The sequence below is a fragment of the Gouania willdenowi genome, chromosome 5, assembly GCF_900634775.1.
Source record: "Gouania willdenowi chromosome 5, fGouWil2.1, whole genome shotgun sequence".
NCBI classification, from domain to species: Eukaryota; Metazoa; Chordata; class Actinopteri; order Blenniiformes; family Gobiesocidae; genus Gouania; species Gouania willdenowi.
The window spans coordinates 16,925,710-16,946,194 of record NC_041048.1 but is presented as its reverse complement, the minus strand read 5'-3'; the positions used below and the strand labels follow the sequence as shown (position 1 = coordinate 16,946,194).

Here is a 20,485-nt window from a genome sequence, read left to right as displayed (position 1 = left end):
AAATAAAAACATGTTCTTCTTTAGCGTGAGTGATTTCTTCAAATAATTTCTTCATTCATTCCAAACACGTGTTTGAAATGTTGCTGGTGTTTTCTTGTCTATTAGTTCGACTTTGATTGACACTGGAATTGTTTTAAATTAACCAGAATCAGAATCAGAAATATTTTTTTTCATCTCAGGGGGAAATTGCTTTCTTACAGAGACTCAATCATTTTACAACTGAAAACAGTAAATACTGAACAAAGGAAAGAAAGAAGCAAAAAAAAAAGTACATAATTAAGTAGAAAACTGTTAATTAAATAAGGATGAAATACAAGTGCACACATTACAGTAGAATAAATAACAACAACAACAACAACACAGATGTATACAAAAATCAAACAGCTGTCAGGTATTTGTCAAATATTGTCTCTTTTTAAGTTAAGGCAGGTCCCTTAGTTTTATAGTTAACATTTTCAAGCTTTTAAAAGATTCCATTTACAAATTTTATCTATAGTGAGTGCTTATTTTGTATGTTTTTCTTGACGCATTCTATTTACAAATGTTATTTATTATACGTGCTGAATTCTCCAGGTATTCATAGGTAAAATATTTAACTTGTTTCCAACAGTATTCTGCAAGTTCTTAAAAAAGCAAAATGTAAAAAAATATGTAATTTGCTAGTTTAAAAACCCTGTCTTATTATTAAAGGGACATTTGTTTTACCTTTTACTTTTTTACTTAAGTACAGTTGGTAGCAGGTACTTTAAAAAAAAAAGTGCTCAAGTAAGGAAGCAACTTTAAAACTTTTTCTTTTACCAGAGTCATTTTTTATTCATGTATTTATACTTTTATACTTGAAGACGAGTTCTTTTGCCACCTCTGCTGTTTTAGCACAAACAAAAAACTACTCATAGCACCTTTATTTTGGCTTTGATCATCACCATCCAGCAGGGGGCAGTACATAGCCATGCTCATAATTTATGAAGTCCCTGTGATTTCAACAAAACTCCACACTCTTCATCTGGTCTTTCTTCTCGCCTCAAAATGTATTCTTCAAATGTGTCTCATGATGAATCTACATCATGATGAACACACTGCAGCTCATCTGAAGCTGTTTGGATAAAGTGTTGGGCTTCCAGCTGGTGAAGAAACAGTGCTGTGCTAACAGATGAAAGTTTTTTCCCCCTCCTCTTCATGTTAAAGTGGTGTGGCTCCAGCCTCTCACTGCATTATTAATGAATCTTTTTCTGGCATCATCTCCCCCTCTCTACCCTGAAGACTGTGGGAGGAAGTAGACAAGCTTAATTCTGATGGTTGTCATAAAGCTCCCACCATCACTGAACTAAATACACACACACACACACACACACACACACACACACGCACACACACACACACACACACACACACACACACACACACACACACACACACACACACACACACACACACACACACACACACACACATAGTGACCCAATACAATACTGTGACAATAAGGGCCCATGGTGATAGGCTTATAGACAAATCACACAAACATTAAAGCCCTGGAGTTTCCTTCTATGTGACCCCATTTAGAAAATCAATACATAAATAAAAATTTGATTATTTTCCAAGGAAAGTTCAGACACATTAAAAAAAACAAAAAACATTCATTTTACCATTGAGACCTATGGGGCTCCGAGTGTAAAGTTGTGCATGGTAAAATAAACATAAACATTTAGCAACAAACCACGGTAAACAAATGGATGTGGACTTTTGAGCACATTTACAGCAATATTTGTGAAATTTGTAATATTTACTTTTCTCATAAAAATATGTTAATGTTAAATCTAAATGTTACATTTAAATATCAATGTTAAACCTATATGCTAAATGTTAAATGTAAATTTTAAATGTTGACTCTAAATGTCAAATTTAAATGTTAAATCTAAATCTAAATGTTGAATATTAAATAATAAATCTAAATGTTTCATGTAAATATAATTTTTACATGTGATTATAAATGTTACATCTAATTATAAATGTTACATCGTAAAATGTAAATGCTAAATCTAAATGTTGATTTTTTTTTTTTTTTTTCCATAAAATGTTATTTGGAATGGACAAAATATCAAAATGACATCATCTGCATAGACAGATACAAGTGACCATCCAGTTTTGTGATTTTTAGTCCAAAAAAAAGCATCACCATCCAGCTGAGGGAGTGAGTCCGAATATAACGTTCAGTCCCAGAACCAGAGTCAGATTTCTCCTGTTCTGTGGTGGACCCACCCTCCTCTGATAAATCAAACTTCACAGGAATTATATTAGAGTAGCTTCAATGGATAAAAATAAAAACAAAAACGATCATCCCTGTAAAACCCATGCCAGAAAGCTATAAACGGGCTGCATGGGGCTCGCTAGGTCATTTAAAGGGAATTCTGATACAGCACAATAAATGAAAGAACAATTCGAGTGAAACTATGTACAAAAGAAAAAAGCAAAACAAACACAAAGGTGCTGAATGTTAAATGTTGAATCAAATTTGTTAATGTCCTGGGTAAAAAATAAATAAATAAATGAGATGATATGGAATTTCACCGGAAGTGTCAAAATAAAAGCACACATTTAGATTTAACATTTACATTTAAATGTAAGATTTAGATTTAATATTTAACATTTAGATTTAGATTTACATTAACATTATATTTTGACAAAAAATCACAAATTTCACAAATATTGTTAATATGCTCAAAGCTAACGTAAAAAAAAAAATTCACATATGTTTTTTTAAATGTGGTTTGTTACTAAATGTTGCAAAAAGTTGCTGTTTATTTTAGCATGTGCAACTTTACACGTGACCACATGTTCTGTGCAGACTTGTTTGATGTTAGGTTTTCTTTTTGCTCCTAAAAGCATTTTACAACCTTGTTTTACCCTTAATTGTCAAAATTATTTCCACTTCCAAGATCTGCCCATCCATCTCACCTGTTTTCACATAAACTATAAACTACAACTCACCATATCATCAAATGACAGTGTTTTTGTTGTTTTTTTAATCCTGGAAACACACGCCTTGTAAATAAATAAATAAAAAAGAAGTTTATCATCTGCTGGGTGTGAAGTCCTGTTTGGGACCGTTATAGTATCTGCTGTGCTGACACTGACCCTATTCCATCAATCTCGCTTTGAAAACACGAGCAGCATTTAAATATTTCAAAGACCTCCGGCTAACTCCAGAGAAGCTCTCAGCCCCTCTTTGTGTGTGTGTGTGTGTGTGTGTGTGTGTGTGTGTGTGTGTGTGTGTGTGACTCTCCTCTTTCCAAAAAATGTGGCTAAATCTGCAGCTTTCTGCTGATGACTAAAGACCAGGCTGTGATTGAGGCCAGAGTGGATATGCCTGACAAAAACTCCATATCAGAAGATTTGATTTGCTTCTATTGATGTAATTCCACTCCACGGTGTAGCTGTCAACTACAGTTTGCTCTGTACAGTAAATAAAATAATCATGCTGCACACATATGCATAGAATACTAAGGATTTATAAATAAAGAGCAATGAAGGAGGAGAGTCATGAATATATTATCGTGCACTGTGATGTTTCAGCGGTGCATACCTTTTTAATGTGTTTTTTTTATGTCTTGCATATGCTGTCTGTTCGCTCTCTAGGGATAGCCACTTGACAGTGTGTAAAAGACTCTGAAACACTCTCACACCAAAGCACAAACCACATCTGTGGATTTTTTTTCTTCTTCTTTGCATCTAATGTCTTTGAATTCACCATCTCCCTGTGTTAGTTATTGTTTATATATCTTTAATTTATCTTGATGTTTATGACATTCTCACTAAACATAGTTATTGAGGTTTGTTGTGGGTTTAACAGCAAAGTCACACAGGTCGCTATAGGGCCTCGATATGATTAATTATAAATTCCCACAGTGGGGTCATGGGAAGTTCAGGTGATTCATCTCATCTTCATTGATCATGTAGTTTCACTATTGGTGAAAAGAAATCTCTGCCAGCACAGGCTTTATTTACTCCCAGATGAACCAGTGCCTAGTTATGTTTTAATACAATTCAACATTTGTTTATCAATGTTTATTGGTTGACAAAAAGTCAATATTATTTAATTTAACAAGATTTTATGTGTGCATCAAAAAAGAAAAATAGCACTGCAAGAACAAGTTTTTTGGTTTTTCTAGAGTTCTTTTTTAGTTCTTTTTTTTTTTTTGCGAATGCAAGAAAAATCCATCTACTATAATGCAGTTGTATACTTTGACTTAACAGGTGGTATGAATAACTTACATCTGAGGCTTTGCACAGTCCATGCACCAAACCGTTGGGGATGTATCGATTCACAGGTCACGGCTTTGATAAATGTTAAATCCATCTGTTCTTTTCTCATCAAGCTTCAATAATTTTGTTTCATTAGATGTTTTTCTTACCAACAAATGGTTTCAGCCATAAACATAACCGATAAATGTTCTTATTTTTGGACTTTTAAACTGCTCAGTAAGGTTGGCAATTGGATTTTAATTTGGAATGTTCTTTCTAAGAGATATTCTGGGGTTATGCTACGCAGCTATTGGCAGTTAGCGCTGCAACCTTTCTTTGAAACCCTCATCATTTTGCTTGATAGATTGAAACTCAGTCTTAACTGTCAATATATTTAAGTGTCTTTGGGCAGGAGACCAAACCTGAAAATACTCCCAAGGCACAACAAATGTCTTGGAGTGGAAGCATCATCCTAATTAGTGTATATTTGTATGTGTGCATGTGTGTGTGTGTGTGTGTGTGTGTGCGTCTCCCTCATATGCCCCCCCAAGATGTTCTACAGTGATTTGGGTGCTGACCCCAGGGTTTCGATATGGAATCTCTATGCCTATTCTGTTTTATAAAGGAATGTAACCAATCGAGAAGATTTTAATTACCATATTTTCCAGAATATATGTTGCACCTGATGTGAGCTGTAGATAGACCCCAGCAGACCCCTGTGACCCTGAGTGCAAGATAAATGGGTAGAGCAAATGGATGGATCGATGGATGGATAAGCAGCTCTACTTTAAGTTCCAAGTTTATAGCCAAAGGCCACGCCTTGTCATGACTTGCTACCCTGGAAGGAAGCTTGTTTCAGTTGCTTGATTCTAGACTCTCCTCATATAAACCCAATTTCTTTACTATATGTCAAATTAAAAAAAAAATGCCCACAATAAATGTAGACTGTTTTTGCACAGCTTTTACTTTTAATTGATTGACTGACTCTAAAGCAGGTCAAACTCATTTTAGTTCAAGGGTGAAATACGTACCAGTTCGATCACAAGTGTGCCGCAGGTTTTAGGTGGGAAAATGAACAACTTCAACATTAATTTGCCCAAATTTGCACTTCCAGTTACGAATTAAACATAAAGTATGGAAGATAACAACAATATCCAAGCAATAAGTGACAGATACCACAATGTCCTTTGATTTATTTATTTTATGACCAATTTTTATTTAATTTGGGGAAATTTGTTGGAATAATTTGAGAAAAATCGCAGGATTTGAGGGGTTTGAGTTTTCTCAACAACAATTAACAACTAAATTATTTGGTAATTTACAAAATTGTACATGTATTTTTCACCTTCTCCTGCGCGCCAAATGGAATGCTCTGAGGGGCCAGATTTGGCCCCTGGTCCTTGAGTTTAACATGTGCTCTAAAGTGTTTGCACCAGATAAATGAAAACCACAGTCAGGATATAACGATAAGCTTAGGAGTGGCTATGACTTTGTAAAGTGAAAGGCATAGTTGATTTATGTAAAGCTCAAAAGGAGTCAACTTTTATCCACAGTATTTATTTTTCTACTCTGCCTTTGGCGTTGATGCACCCTGAAGAACATCAACAATTAATCATGCTAGTTCAACTAGATGACTGAGGCAAAGAACAGTCAATAATTCATGCCGAGAAAGGTTGTTGCGTTGTTGATTTTAGTGCCACCACCTGACAAACACACATCGAAAATGGAGCATCAACAAACCAAACCACAGTAGAAGAAAGAACCATGGTCTGTTGAGGGCTTCGTGAGCTGAGGACTTTGGGGATCAGAGAGAGACCTCATGCCTGGTGTCAACAAGGGTAATGATGTGCAAATGATCAAGCTTAAAAGCCAAATTAAAAAATACGATCAAATCTCAAAAAAATGACAAGTCAGAGCCACGGGAAACATACTGAAGCTGAAGTTTAGAGACTGGTACATCTGTGGTGTTTGCTAGTGGAAGGCATCTGGAGTAAAAGCCAGTCAGTCCAGCTGTCAGATTCATTTTAATTTCAGAGGTTAAGTAGAGCTGTTCATCATCACTGCATGCTGAGTGTGCTTTTTCAAAGCTGTCATGAGGGCTTTGCTGCTGCAAGTAAAGCAAAAGTTGGTGGGGGAGGTAAAGACAGTGCAGGGTCAGAAGCATGATAAATGACAGGCTATGGCTTTGGTGGGCAGTAGAAAAAAGCCTGGCAGCGAGGTGGTTTTCTAATCACTGGGGCTTTGTGTCTTTGTTTACAGCCAGACGTTGATATTGTAATGTGAAAAAACCTTTTCCTTCATTATCGTCCTCCTCCTAGTATTTTATAGATCCTTTTCACCAGAGAGCTTAATTTTAACAGATACAGGTGACCTTTTTTTCTTTAAATGTTAATTTTAGAAACATCTAAAAAAAAAAAACAATGGTCTTCTTACTAATTGTGCAGTGTTGTCTTTGATAAAAGATCACAATTAAGAAGAAGAAACACATCCAGGCCATAGTTATTTTTTATGCTCATTCTACGTGTGTGTGGCACAGGGCTGATGGGAGGCTAATATTAAATTATATATTTATATCATGAATCTTAAATTTATATTTAAGATCAAGATATTCATTTGAGATTTATGTCAGATCATATACATATATAGTTGAATATGAATATATGATTGATATTGATCAATACATAAGACAGAATTTATAATTTTATAGGATTTAAGATGTAATTGAAGATATATTGATACATATAAACATATTGTTGACAGTTACGCAGTCTCTAAAACAGTGGTTCCCAAACACTTTTGGATCGCAACCCAATTTTCATATCAAAAATTTCTGGTGACGACAAATATATTTTTTTCTTAGATTTTTTCATCACGTTTATTATGCTTTGTTACAAATACAGAGTAGTCAGGATTAGCGCACAAAGTGATAGGATGCACCAACTCAGATATTTTTTATACCGTATTTTTTGTTTTTTTTCTTCTTTTTTTCATACTGCATTTTAAGACTAGATTTATATTTGAGAAAGTGAAAGTATAGAATACAGTTGTTGAACATTGTGTGTTGTGTTTTAATTTGAAAAAGAAGAAGAATTAAAAAATCTAAAAATAATAATAATAATAATAATAATATTATTAATAATAATCAGTGATTATTTTTGAACACATCTCAAACGACCCCATTTAAATGTCAGGCCACCCCACAGGGGGTCACGACCCCAAGGTTGAAAAACACTGCTCTAAAACATATTCTTGACACAAATTTCTGATTTATATCAGAGAAAGTGAAAGTATGGAATACAGTTGTTGAACATTGTGTTGTGTTTTAATTTGAAAAAGAAGAATGAAATAATCTAAAAAATGTATACTTAATCAATAATGGATTATATATAAGATTTAAAATATAATTGATACATAAATACAGTGCGGCAAAAAAAGTATTTTGCCAGCCATCATTTGTGCAAGTTTTCCCAGTTAAAAAGATGAGAGCTGCCTGCACACTGATCAGCCTTTATAACTTGGATTTATTTTAGCCATTTGTGCTTGTGACTAGCTGGGAGAGAGCATATAGTGGCAGCCATCTTAGGTGTACTAGCTGCAGGGATAGTAAGTGGAGCTACAACAAAAGGGGACGGACCAAGCATTCATTCATCCCCGGCTCTTGTTTCAGGACCACGGCCAGCTCCCAGCACTTCTGTCTCCTCCCGACAGGAAGGGAGAGGCCGCCTTCTGCCATCCACCCAATAATGTAAAGCAGAGGAGCCACTACTTTACCCAGCCCCTCCCTCCATCCTCCCCCTTTCACATCCGCAGCATCAGCGGGCCAATAAAAGGCAAAGCGGATGTCAGCACCGACGAGCTCTCGGCGCAGGCGGAGTAAGCTCCAAGTGAGGCGGACCAAACCTCCTTCAGCATCACTCGTACTGCTGACATCTCTATGCAAAGCCAGGACGACCACGGCCTACCCCTGCTGTGACTTTGACTCTATTCTCCCTCCGACCCCCGGGCACTGAAAGGACTCCTTCTCCCCCTGGAAAGAGCACAGAAACACGCTCCATCTCGGTCGGGACGCCCTGGTTGTTGCTGTAAAGCAGGATGTTGGATCCGTCGTCCAGCGAGGAGGAATCTGATGGGATAGTGGAGGAGGAGAGAAAGGAGGCGATGGCACCCCAGGCCGGATCCCGCATCTCTCCGAGCAGGACCAGCGAGAGCTCTGGAGGACTGGCGGCTCCCAGCAGCACCCGCAGCAGCGCCCGTCCGACCAGCCCCAGCCCGTCCGCCGCCAGCGAGGAGAAGGAGGACCTGGAGAAGATGCACAGAGAGGAGGAAGACCGCAAGAAGAAACTGCAGCTCTACGTTTTTGTCATGCGATGCGTCGCATACCCGTTCAACGCTAAACAGCCCACAGACATGGCCAGGCGACAGCAGAAGGTAAGATCCCACCGTGCAAAGGCATCACAAATCCCCTCAGGAGGAACCAATGCCTCCTTTCATAGCGCAGATGTTGTCATTGATGACCTACATAAGCTCCAGCACAGCACGGAGGAGGTTGAGCTCCTCTAGGCCTATCAGAGCCACACTTTGTCTGTATTTGATGCAAAAAAAAAAATAAAAATGTTGAAATCAACAGAGCATGACAGACATCCAGGTATAGTCTGTCAGACACTGCTGCAAAGCTGCAGACCTAGTGCAGACTAAAGACCAGTCCCATCCCATAACAGCCCAGCAAACCCATTAGTTGGAAGGGCGTTCAGAAGGAGATGGTGGACGATGATCCTCCAACAGGATTGGTGTCATTGTCCTTGTTGGGACATATCACATTTCCTTTCCATATCTGTGTGATGTGTGTGTCTCTGTCCCAGCGAGTGGCCAATCACGTCCCGTTAGCGCCATCCGTTGTCCTGTCAATTTGGACTCCCAAGGTGACTTTTAGGCACAGACCTCTGAGAAGTACAGCCCAATGTCCTTTTCCATTGCAGATAAACCAGTCTTCTCTCAGAAGAATAAAGCTCATTACTGTACTTTTAATTCCTCCAATACATATGTTAACTTTTCATATATTATATAAATTATTTACGTAGATATTTACACAAGTTGCTGATCAGGGACAAGGCCCACATCCTGGAAACACGAGTGTTACTTCCTTTATGCCACATGTATCAAACTCAAGGCACGAGTGCCAAATCCAGCCCCAGAGCATCAAATTTGGCCCATTTGAGAAAGTAGAAATGATAAAAAAATAACAAAAAAAAGGATAAACATTTAGTACATTTCCAACTAATTCAATTATAGTTATCTCAGCCCCTCCAAATACAAAAATATATATTAAAACCCACAATATTTGCAGAGCTCAGTTTTGCAGTTCCTATATCGCAGGACGACAGTCGATTTGAATCTCAAATTGTTGAAAAAACTAAATCTGGCAAATTTTCCTCAAATAATTACACAAAATTACCCTAAATTCCCAAAATCAATGAAATTTAAGTGAAAATCTTGCAGCGACTGATATACTCACATACTTTATCATTTATATATAATTTATACGTGGAAGCACAAACCAGGGCACATTAATGTTGAATTTCCTCTTTTTCCCCACAAAAAAAAATAAAAAATAAAATAAATCTGTTGCCCACTTAAGCTTAAAGTGCTGCGTATTTGGCCCCTAAACAAAAATGAGTTTGACACCCCTGCTTTATACTGTATACTGCAGCCAGTTTTGGGGAAAAACTATATATATATATATATATATATATATAAGCCACCACCTGCTATCACATAGAGGACAGTATGATCTCCCTTTTTGTCCTTGCTTCATTGCAGGCCACTGTGACACTGAAATGTCCTGTTTGAACTAATGATGGAAGCTTCTTTATGGAGTGCACTGTCCTATGGGTCTTGTAGCTGTTTGTAGCAGCTCCCCAGATGAAGCACTGGTTGTGCTTAGTGCAGTTGATAGACCAGTAAAAGATCCATTCACCTCAGTCAATAGGAGCCTGGCCACATGTCAGACTAGTTTGAAACGTTCACAAGCAACAATTGAAACAAAATCCTGTTTGCAGCGGCTCTTCGGGATCACATTCAGACAAATATTACTCCTCTGTACTCGGTTAAAGCCATATGGTCTGAATTTTCTGCTGACTCATGCACAAGTGCATGTGGGAGGCATAAACAATATAGTGTTAACATCCATTTGCTAGTTTGAAGGTCTGTCGAGTAGAGAAGAATGTTTGCCAATGCGTGCTTAGTAAAGTGCTTTCAATTCTGGTTATACAGTATTAAAGGCTGAAATATTAGACCTGAAAGTCCGTGATTATCTGCCTGCATTGTGAGTTTCTTGTTTTCATTTTAGTACATTACATAATTGTTTTCATATTAAACTCTAAAGGTGTGCCAAAATATTGATACTACAATATATCGCAATATTTCGTCTTGCCATACATTATTGATACAAAGGTGTCAAAAATCTAATTTATTTTTTTTATATTGCAACATACAAGACATGATGATGAAAACAATATATATATATATATAATGCAGTACATACTACACAGTACAATGAGACAATAGGTGAAGAGTGGGTATAGTACACTGTGTGTGTGTGTGTGTGTGTTAAGAAGAGTGATAGATCCGCACAACTGTGATGCTCAACAAAATGTATTGCTCACTGGCAGAAGTAACGTTTCGGGCCTTAGCCCTTCATCAGACTGTTCATCATCATGTCTGATGGAGGGCTAAGGCCTGAAACGTTACTTCTGCCAGGGAACAATATATTTTGGTGAGCATCAGAGTTGTGCGGATCCATCACTTTTTTCACTGTTTTTACTGTTTTTTGATCCAGTTTTACAGTTATTTGACGGCTCTAAACCAGCGGGTTTAGAGCCGTCAATGTACGTGTCTTTCCTCTAAACTGCGTGTTATAAAGAGCCACTGTGCAGTATCCACTTTGTTTTGCTTGGCTGTCATTCGTGTGAAATTCATTGACAATGTTTTGTAATTCCTGTGAAATGGATTCAGTGCAGTCAATAAATTCAGATTTTATTCAGTGACAGTTATCGTAATGTATCGTGGACGAATTATCTTGCAATATATCGATCATCGCTGCATCGTGATATTATCGTTATCGTAGGCAAAAATATCGTGATAGTATAGTATCGCGAGGGACCTGGTGATACCCAGCCCTACTAAACTCGGCTATGAACTAAATAGGTTATAAAAACCTATAGTTAGGGCTGCTCGATGATAGAAAAACATTATAATCATGATTATTTTAATCATAATTAAAATCACGGTTATTCAAACAATTACTTGTCGAAACAAAACGCAGTTTCTTTTTTGTACAAAACAATGTCAAATATATTCTTTAAACATAAATCAAATCCTTCAAACACTGAAATCAAGCGTTTTCGCAGAGTTTCTCCTGCAGTGTTTCAAAACCTCTAGCAACAACTTTCCTCGTGTTAGCCTACTAGCTAGCTAGCGAGGCTAGCTTTAGCTTTAGCTTTGAGAGGGGTGGGGCGGAGGAGCGAGCATGCAGTTAATATTAATAATCTGTGTTTGCCAAACTTTCTTTTTTATAGATATCCAAAATCGTTTAAGTAGATGCAAATAAAACATATGTAAAATAAAAAATAATTATATATATATATATATAATAATAAAAATAATAATAATAATAATAATAATAATAATAATAATAATAATAATAATAATAATCGTTTTTTCTCGATTATTTTATTTTTGTAATCGTTGAGTGTAATAATTGAAATCATAATGGGGATGTTTTTAATCAGAAAAATAGAATTTAGATGGATTATATCCTGTCTGTTGTCTTCATGTTTTATTATTGTAACTAATCAGGAATGATATTCACCTCTCATTAATGTGGCTCGAAAGTCTGTACAGATGGGATTCATACTTTTTTCCCATTTCTCCCCACACAAAGGCTTAAAGCAAAGCATGTGGGGCAGCTCCATGATAATCTTTTATTGGAGGCTCAGAAATGATGTTGGCTTTATTGGGTTTATAAAAAAAAGAAGGAAACAGACAGTGTGGCTCAGCTTTGTTAGAAAGATCAGCCGACCTGGCAGTGACAGAGAGTCGTAAACAAGTCATTGTTTTGTCAGACAGATGTCTTTACTGGCAGCCACATGAAGCTTGTGGCCATCCAAATATTACTTCAATGAACAACCTATTTCCCAGAGGTCACTATTTCCTGTTTATAATTACAGCTTCCTATGTGATGAGCAGAAAATCTGTTTGGTTTAATAGATTCAACACATGTAATCAACAGTTAATGTAAAAAAAAAATGTGAAATAGCATAATTTTAACCAAAAACACCCAGACCATTATCTATCCACAGACCCAAATCCACCAGCTAACCCAACACATCCTTCCTCACTAAATGAAAACACTTATGTAGAATAGATGATTATTCTCTTAAGGGCTCTGGGTGACATATCCAGATTCAAGATATATTGAGTTTTCTATTTTGGCAATATAGAAAATTACAATATCGCCTATATCGATTTGATATATGTATTTGTATAGGTTATTTTGTATCAAAATATGTGTTTTAGGAGTCGCTGCTTTCTCAGAACAGCACAAAAACCCAAAAGTGACACATATGTATTGTGCAACTGTTTGTTAATAAATGTTCCTGTGTGGAATTTTGTATCACCAATTTTAACCCTGAATTGTCTTTCTAGTAAGACTTCATTTTAATTAAAATCATTGAGATTTATAACATATATCACCATTTTCAGAAAAAATATTGAACTATGAGTGTTGGACCATATCGCCCAGCCCTACTAGTTCCTAGAATATCCTGGAAATGTGTGATTTGATCCTAAATCATTATTTATGAAAACTTCAATTACTGCCAACTAGTGTTTCACCCTCATGTTTTGCACAAAACCCCACAAAGCCATGTAATTGGACGTTTAATGATTGTGCCGTGATGTGTCACCAGTAAAACGATCACCAGTTCACCAAGAGCTAAACCTGTCTTTGTTCCAGTGCCTTTTCAGATTTGAATGGAATCATAATAATCTGAACCACTTGTTCAACACAACACATAAAACCACACTTCAGAAGAATCTCTGCATTCATTTTCAGTCACAGGATAGCATGATCAGTCCTCAATCACTGAGTCACTCTCTTGCTAGTTGCTACATGTAGCGAAAGATTTTGACTGGGATTTTGAGAGGAAATTGACTTATTTGTCCACTTGTCACACTTTCTAGACATTCAATCACCCAGTTTCTGGTGTAAAATAGCATGATATTGTTCTTAAACAGGCATGTGAGGCATTTCCGTGTCATGTTGGGGCCCAATTTTAAAAGAAAAATAGGTCAGATTGTTTTTATCTGTTACAGATTGCTTTTTTCATTAAATTAAATTTTCTACGACGGCGACTATGGGCGTGGTTGTCGTCCCTGGGGGCGCTGCTCTCGGTGCTGCTTCCGTTCCGGGTCCTTCTGGCCTGGGGTCCGGACCCTGCTTGCTCTGGGCCCACCGGCGGGCGCTCCGCCGGCTGCCCGTTCCGCGCGGCTCTGGCCGTCTGCTGGGCGGGGGCCTTGGCTCCTCTGCTGGGGTCTCGAGCGGGGGGCTCTCTGGGCCCTTCCCTCGGGGGGTTGGGTGCTTGGGTGTGGGTGGGTGGGGGGGGGGGCTGGATGCTGGCGGGGGGCCTTGGGGTTGGGGGTTGGGGTCGGTGGGGGGATGCGCTGGGTGCTCGGCTGCTTGGGGCTTCCTCGGATGTGTGTGTGGGGGGCGGTGGCTGCCTCTCGGCCTGGGATCTTGGGGGCATCTGGGGGGTTGCTTGGCCGCGGGGGGTTGCCTGGGGCTCCCTGGCCTCCGCTCTTTCTGCTGGCCTGGCTGCATCTGCAGGCCCAGGGCAGTTCCTGGGCTTGCAGTAGCGTTTTTTTTTTTTTTTTTTTTTGCACATATACTGGTATACGATGCACTGGCACGCCTTGGGATGTGGGATAAAACTCATACTGGGCTTAACCTTACGTTAATCCCAAATACCTGCTTTCGGTACTACCATTCACTCATTCTCCCTGTTCACAGCCACCACCATTATAGCTAAGCTTCACACTTGTCACCACGGGCGACCGTGGCTCAGGTGATAGTGGGTCGTCTTCTGATCAAGAGGTTGGGGGTTCGATCCCAGTACCTGACTATGTGTCGAAGTGTCCTTGGGCAAGACACTGAACCCTAAGTTGCTCCCAGTGGTCGACTAGCGCCTTGCATGGCAGTCCTGTCCCACTGGTGTGTGAATGTGAGAGTGAATGGGTGAATGAGCTGATATGTAAAGCGCTTTGAGACTGCTTCAGTGTGGTGATAAAGCGCTATATAAAATCAAGTCCATTTACCATAGTCCATTTACTGGCTGGATTACACAACATAATAAGCACAATATATTCTACAACCTCACATCTCACCCTCACTGCCTTGAGTCTCTCCTCCCTGCTCCCTTTCCCCTTCCCTTCCCCCTCCCCCTCCACTTAGGTGTAACACTGCTCTCCCTTTTTATATCCTCCCTATAATAAAAGATTTCTTACCCTTCCTTAGGGAGGGCTGGTGATGGTCACAATTAAGCAATAAAATAAATCAATGTATTTTATTGCAATAACAAAATATGCATTGCTGTCTCATAATGATTACACTTCCTGTGGTGTTGACCTTTGACAGCATGTGCAAACAAGTAAAAAAAAAAAAAAAAAAAAAAAAATTTTCTACAATCACAAAAAATCGATGGTATTGGCTGATGGAGTTAATTATTTTAAGGCAGTGACTATCTGTACGGTTGCCGTATCAATATACCGACATTCTATCTGTACGCAGCGCCCCTCATTGGCTAGTTTAGGTTACGTGACTAAGACTAAACCTTACCCTAAAACTAACCGTAAACCTAAACCTAACCCTAACCTTAACCCTAAAAATTGTTGTAATATAGGGTTATAACCTAACCCTATCCCCTAACCCTACTGTAAGTGTACTTCGGTAAACGCACCTGGAGTTGTCCGTACGAATCAAAACTTTTTTCATTTTAAAGGCTACCTCCGACCTTTCTTACAGATCACAGGGATCCAGAAAGAAATAGCTACTGCCAGTACCTATGAACTTGGTGGAAAACGTGGTGAATATTATACCTGTCCAAAAATAATCACACTATTACTTAGATGCATCCTAAAGCACCACTGCGTAAAGCAAAGCTTATATAAAGTGTGGATGCCCAACTCTCTTCTCAGAGTATAGACTCCCTGATGTTAGATTATTCAAAACATTACAAAGATCAAACAATGGGCTCACATCCCCTGATGGTCAATAGTGATAAAACACATTGACACAGCTCACTACCCCAGATTTTATACCTCACACAGGATAATTTCAGATGCAGTAATTGCTCTCGTTAATTTTCTTTTCCAATTACAAAGTGAAAAGGCTCCAACACAATCTGATGCAATGGGATCATCTGCCAGCAGGCGTACTTGATAGAGTGGCCCTTGGATCAGCACTTTAATACCGTATATTTTGCTGGGGTAGAAAAGATGGGAATTCTGCAGCCGGGACTAAAGGGACTAAAATTAAATTTGCGATGCTTGGATTAAGTTTGGCCTTTTGGGTATTTACACTGGAGTTTGAACCAGAGTGGCCCTTCTTTTATTTTAGAAGATGTAAATGCAATGAGAAAACTTCAGAAATAAACATCATCAGATATTTTAATTGATCAGAGGTCAAGGAAAAATGTGTTTCTCACAATACATTTCTGCGATAAACTATTTAGAAAAAAGAAAAAAAAAGATGAAATACGACAACAATGTTACATAATAATAAGTAAGTTTTTAACAAAGCAAAATTGGCACAGGAACAAAATAGACACCATTGTTTGGAATAAATCCTATTTTTCCAAATACAAGGGGTTTGGTGAATGACTGATGGAGTTTCCTGAAAACTAATACAAGTAATTTTACAAGATTGACTGAAGAACAATTTACACAAAAACTGTGTAAATGGGGAGCAGATTGGATCTGTAAATGGTGTCCTGTCTCTGTCACAGTTAGGAACAAAAGACGTTGATTTGAGTTTGGAATCAGATGTTAGATAATCTGGCGTTCAGCAGCAGGAGACTCAACAGCATGTTGGAGCAGCACCAGTAACGAAGACTGAAGGTGTTTGCTGGCAGCACGGATACTGAAAGTGGATTGAGAAGGAGGGACAGCTGAAGAGCAGCAGGCAAAATATCCCCTCACCCACTGTCTGTTCAGCCATGTGTTACTTATCACAGCCTCTCAAATTAATCATCTCTTGTGTCAGCAGCAGAAATCTTAGTTGTCTGAATAACAAGTATGGTTTCCTAAAGGTTTCCTTTAAGGCAGGGGTGTCAAAGTCATGACAGCTAAGGGGCCAAATACGGAGCAGTTTAATCTCAAGTGGGCCACAGATTTTATGTGGGAAAACGAGTAATTTCAACATGATTGTGACCATATTATTCCGACCATATCCAAGCAATAAGTAGCTGGGTTTCTATTACAGATTTTTGCACAATAATAGTGATATATCTAAATGTCGATAAAGTATTATTGCGCTTTCTACATGTTTCCACTGAAGGTTGTTTTGGGCAGGCGTCTTGTAACTCCTGTGAAGTCTCATCCCACGACTCCTTATAACACTCTGTATTCCTTTGTTGTTTCATGTCTAATATGGCAGTAATAATGATGCTAAGAAATGTCCAGGTCTCCTCTTCTGTCTACACGTGCTGCGCCATGTTTTCTCGGAGAGCAGTGGTCATGTGACCAGGTATGTCACATTCTGTGACGTGTATTTGCAGAAAAAGTGTTTCCACAGCGCTTCTTCGAAACGTCTGAAAGTCCTCCTCATGAAAGCGTAAAAACTTATTAGCGATATTTGAGTGTTTTTTTTTTTACGAAATTCAGGTTTTTCCATTACCAGTTTTTATTGCGCTATTTAGATTTTGCCCGTTTCCAAGGGTAATGGAAAACACAGCTAGTGATAGATATCAGTCCCAACAGGATCTTCACTTTAAATTTCCTAGGTTTTGTGACCAATTTCTTTTTAATTAAGGGAAATATTTTAATATTATATAGTAATATTTCTATTAAACTATAAAAAAATTACTGCAATCATACGATAAAAGCTTTGGGAAAACTTCGAGCCCCTACAAATATTGTTGAGTTTCATTTAGACAATGATTCTTGTTTTCTCTATCATTTTTATTTTCTTCTGTGAGCCGAATTGGATGTTCTTAAGGGTCAGATTTGGCCCCTGGGCCATTCGTTTGACACATGTGCTTTAAGGCTTCAAATGTGGAAAAGAGACATTAACTAAGAGTAAAAGCAGTAAAGCAGTTGGGTGGTCTTGTTCTCACAGGGCAACCACATGGTCTAAAATGTAGCTACAGAGATGCAAATACAACTGCCTGCATGTGGACATTATGGATGACATCTTGCAAGCAAATATTCTACATAGGTGAGCAAGAAATACAGTACATATGATTGGCCTAAAAAGCAAGATGTCCCATTAAAAAAACATATTTGTCCTTATCTGCTGCCCTCCCCAATGATACAGACTTTAAGCTACTACAGCACAGGCCGTTTAGAGGTCATCTTCTAATCAAGAGGTTGGCAGTTCAATTCAAAGTCTATACATGTCTATATGTCAATGTGTCCTTGGGCAAGACACCGAACAATGAGCTGCTCCAAATAGAGGATTAGCACCTTGCATGACAGTTCTGCTGCCGTCAGAGTGTGAATGTGAGTGTGAATGTGGGGTGATAAAAAAAAGCTCTAAATGAATTAAGGCCAGACTTTTTAGTTACAGTCTACGTCATTGTCTATTTTTGTCTATTTGTTTTAAAAAAAAAATAACCAATTGGTAACATTTGTTCTGCAATACTCTTCATTTTGCAACCTAACTCTAAGTGCTTGCTATAGAGTTTGATTAAACAGTGTAGGATTAAATTGCCATTGCTTGATGTTGGTGCTTGGGTTAATAGATTGCAATAGATTAATCTACTAGATCAGTTTTTATTTAATGTGACATACAGGATAAAGCCTGTACCACAAACCTGGATTTTAGTCTCCTAAATAACATTTTAACCCCATGGGGTTTGTATATCATGAAGGTTAATGACTTTTTACCACAGTAAGATGGATTTCTAAACCTGCTCCGGGGGAGATTGTGTTCCAGATAAATACTCAGTGGGTGTAGCAGAAAATTTACAGACCAGCATATCATTTAAAAAAAAAAAAAAAACATCCACCAAAGTCAAAGGACGTTGATGTGCACAGGGAGATTAGGAGCCAATAAAGACAAATAGAGAAACTGTTTTTTTTTTTTTATAAAAAAAAGTTTTAAACCCCACTAAGGATTTGATATTGTCCAACTCTGATGTTTTAACACAGTCACTGCTTTTTCTTTTCCCCCCCACCTTTATTAGCAGCTTTTGTTTGTGACAGGGATTTTAAGTCAGTGTTTTTTTTTTTTTTTTTCACTCCTGAGCTATCAGTAATTCCTATGCAAAGTTCACTGATCCGCTTCATTGTCTGCTATTGGCTCTCTGTAATATACTGTATGCCACCTGTCCTCCACCTACTTTTATGTTATTTTAAAACGATCCAGACAGGAAACTTTGGGATGTGATACTGAGGTGAGAATAGAAGAATTGAATATGGCAGCTTAGTTGTTGCCTTATTGTTGCCTCTTTATGTGTAGATGGCGCATTCTCTCAAAGCAAGCTTGGCTTTACTTAGTCACGAATGTTGTGTAAATTGGTGTTTCTAAATTACCTACTACATTGTCTAACCATTTGTGTGTTTTGATCATGTGTTGGCGCTACAAGGGACTATTACACTATCCAGAGTGCACCTTAACATGTCCCCAATGGAAGCATGGATAGGCATGACCATGTCTACACAGTAGTCTTATAGAGAAACTTAATGGATAAATAGTTAATTAAGTGAGAAAGTAGGGCTAGACATATTCAAACGCTAAATATGTATATATATAAGTACAATATTTTAAATCATAAACTGAGTTGAATTGTTTAGAAGGTGTATACATTTGAAAACTTGTGAAACAATTCCAAATACATCAGATCCTTTGACTGATAGCATCCATTGAAGATGTTACACAACTCATTTCTATTCTGGTATTCTACTGACTGAGTTTTGCTGCGCTACTTTTGGCTTGTTCTCTCGTAACAGACAGCTTGTGTGAATATGTTCAGTAGCGTGGCTTGTTTTGGTGCAGGGGCCAGTGGACAGACTTCATGGTGTAGGTTGCAGCAGCAGTGTAATGAACTTTTTGTATCGTAGCCCATGCTGCATTTGTAGATGGTCATACTCAAACAATTGAATTGGATATTTTTTTCCCCAGCATTCACTGCAGATTGCATTTTTTTTTTGCTACACATTAGAAATAGATGGACAGACACTTGTTTTCTGTGTTCATCTCCACAATTGTATGAGAGGTAGACAGTTAGGGGAGAAATAGAGAAGGCAACAACAATTAAAACTATTATTTACGTGAAAAATTAGCCTTATTATAAAGCTAAAACAATATAAATATTTGTCTTACCCTACATCATAAATGAGAAAATATTGTTTTGACCTTCTATACTGGAAATGTTACAGATGCTAAATTCAACGAAAAGACAGTTTTGTTAAAACATGCAGTGATTCTTTGCCTGTATGCTGTCACCCTTTTGAGAAAAGTAGTTTTTGGTAGTTGTTGACAGGTTGAGGAATAGCTTTGTTGTGTAACATATGAAAAACTTCTTTTAATGGAACATTTGTACATTTTGAGTAAGAATGAAAACCAAGCATCATGAGGTGGTTTTCCGCCTCTAACAGGACCATCTTTGCAGATCTCTGCAGACCTCTCCACTGAGGCATAACGCACACAAACAGCAGCCTTTGGCAGCCATGAAGGTGCATGTCAGGTAGGCAGTAACTCTTAGTGAGTCTCTTCTCATGGCTGTGACATGCTCATGTAACAACATTTGTAAACAGTCACCGCACCACGGTAACCCCCCCCCCCATCTTCCTCTGTGTGCTTCACTGGCTTTCTGATTGGCTCAGGACCATTGATTGCCAACATTGATGAAACATGACACTAGTGCAACAAAAGCCACTGCACCAATGCCATGCGACATTCCACTGTAATGGGAATTTTGAGATATTTTTACACATATAAAACTTAAAGATCCTATTTTACTCATTTTGT

General features: G+C 38.1%; 1 protein-coding gene across 15 annotated transcripts in view; it reads left to right on the top strand.

Moving 5' to 3' along the window:
* Positions 1-7,897: 7,897 nt before the first annotated feature.
* cadpsb (Ca2+-dependent activator protein for secretion b) overlaps positions 7,898-20,485 on the top strand; it is an 89,058-nt gene continuing 76,470 nt past the window's right edge. For 7 of the 15 annotated variants that reach the window (XM_028447450.1, XM_028447447.1, XM_028447444.1 and 4 more), the window contains exon 1: positions 7,902-8,667. In XM_028447450.1, coding sequence (XP_028303251.1) covers positions 8,332-8,667 — 336 coding nt within the window. In that variant the 5' untranslated portion in view covers positions 7,902-8,331. Of the gene's footprint in view, positions 8,668-20,485 lie in introns of all 15 variants that reach the window. The other 8 variants (XM_028447457.1, XM_028447455.1, XM_028447456.1 and 5 more) reach the window with 3 other exon arrangements.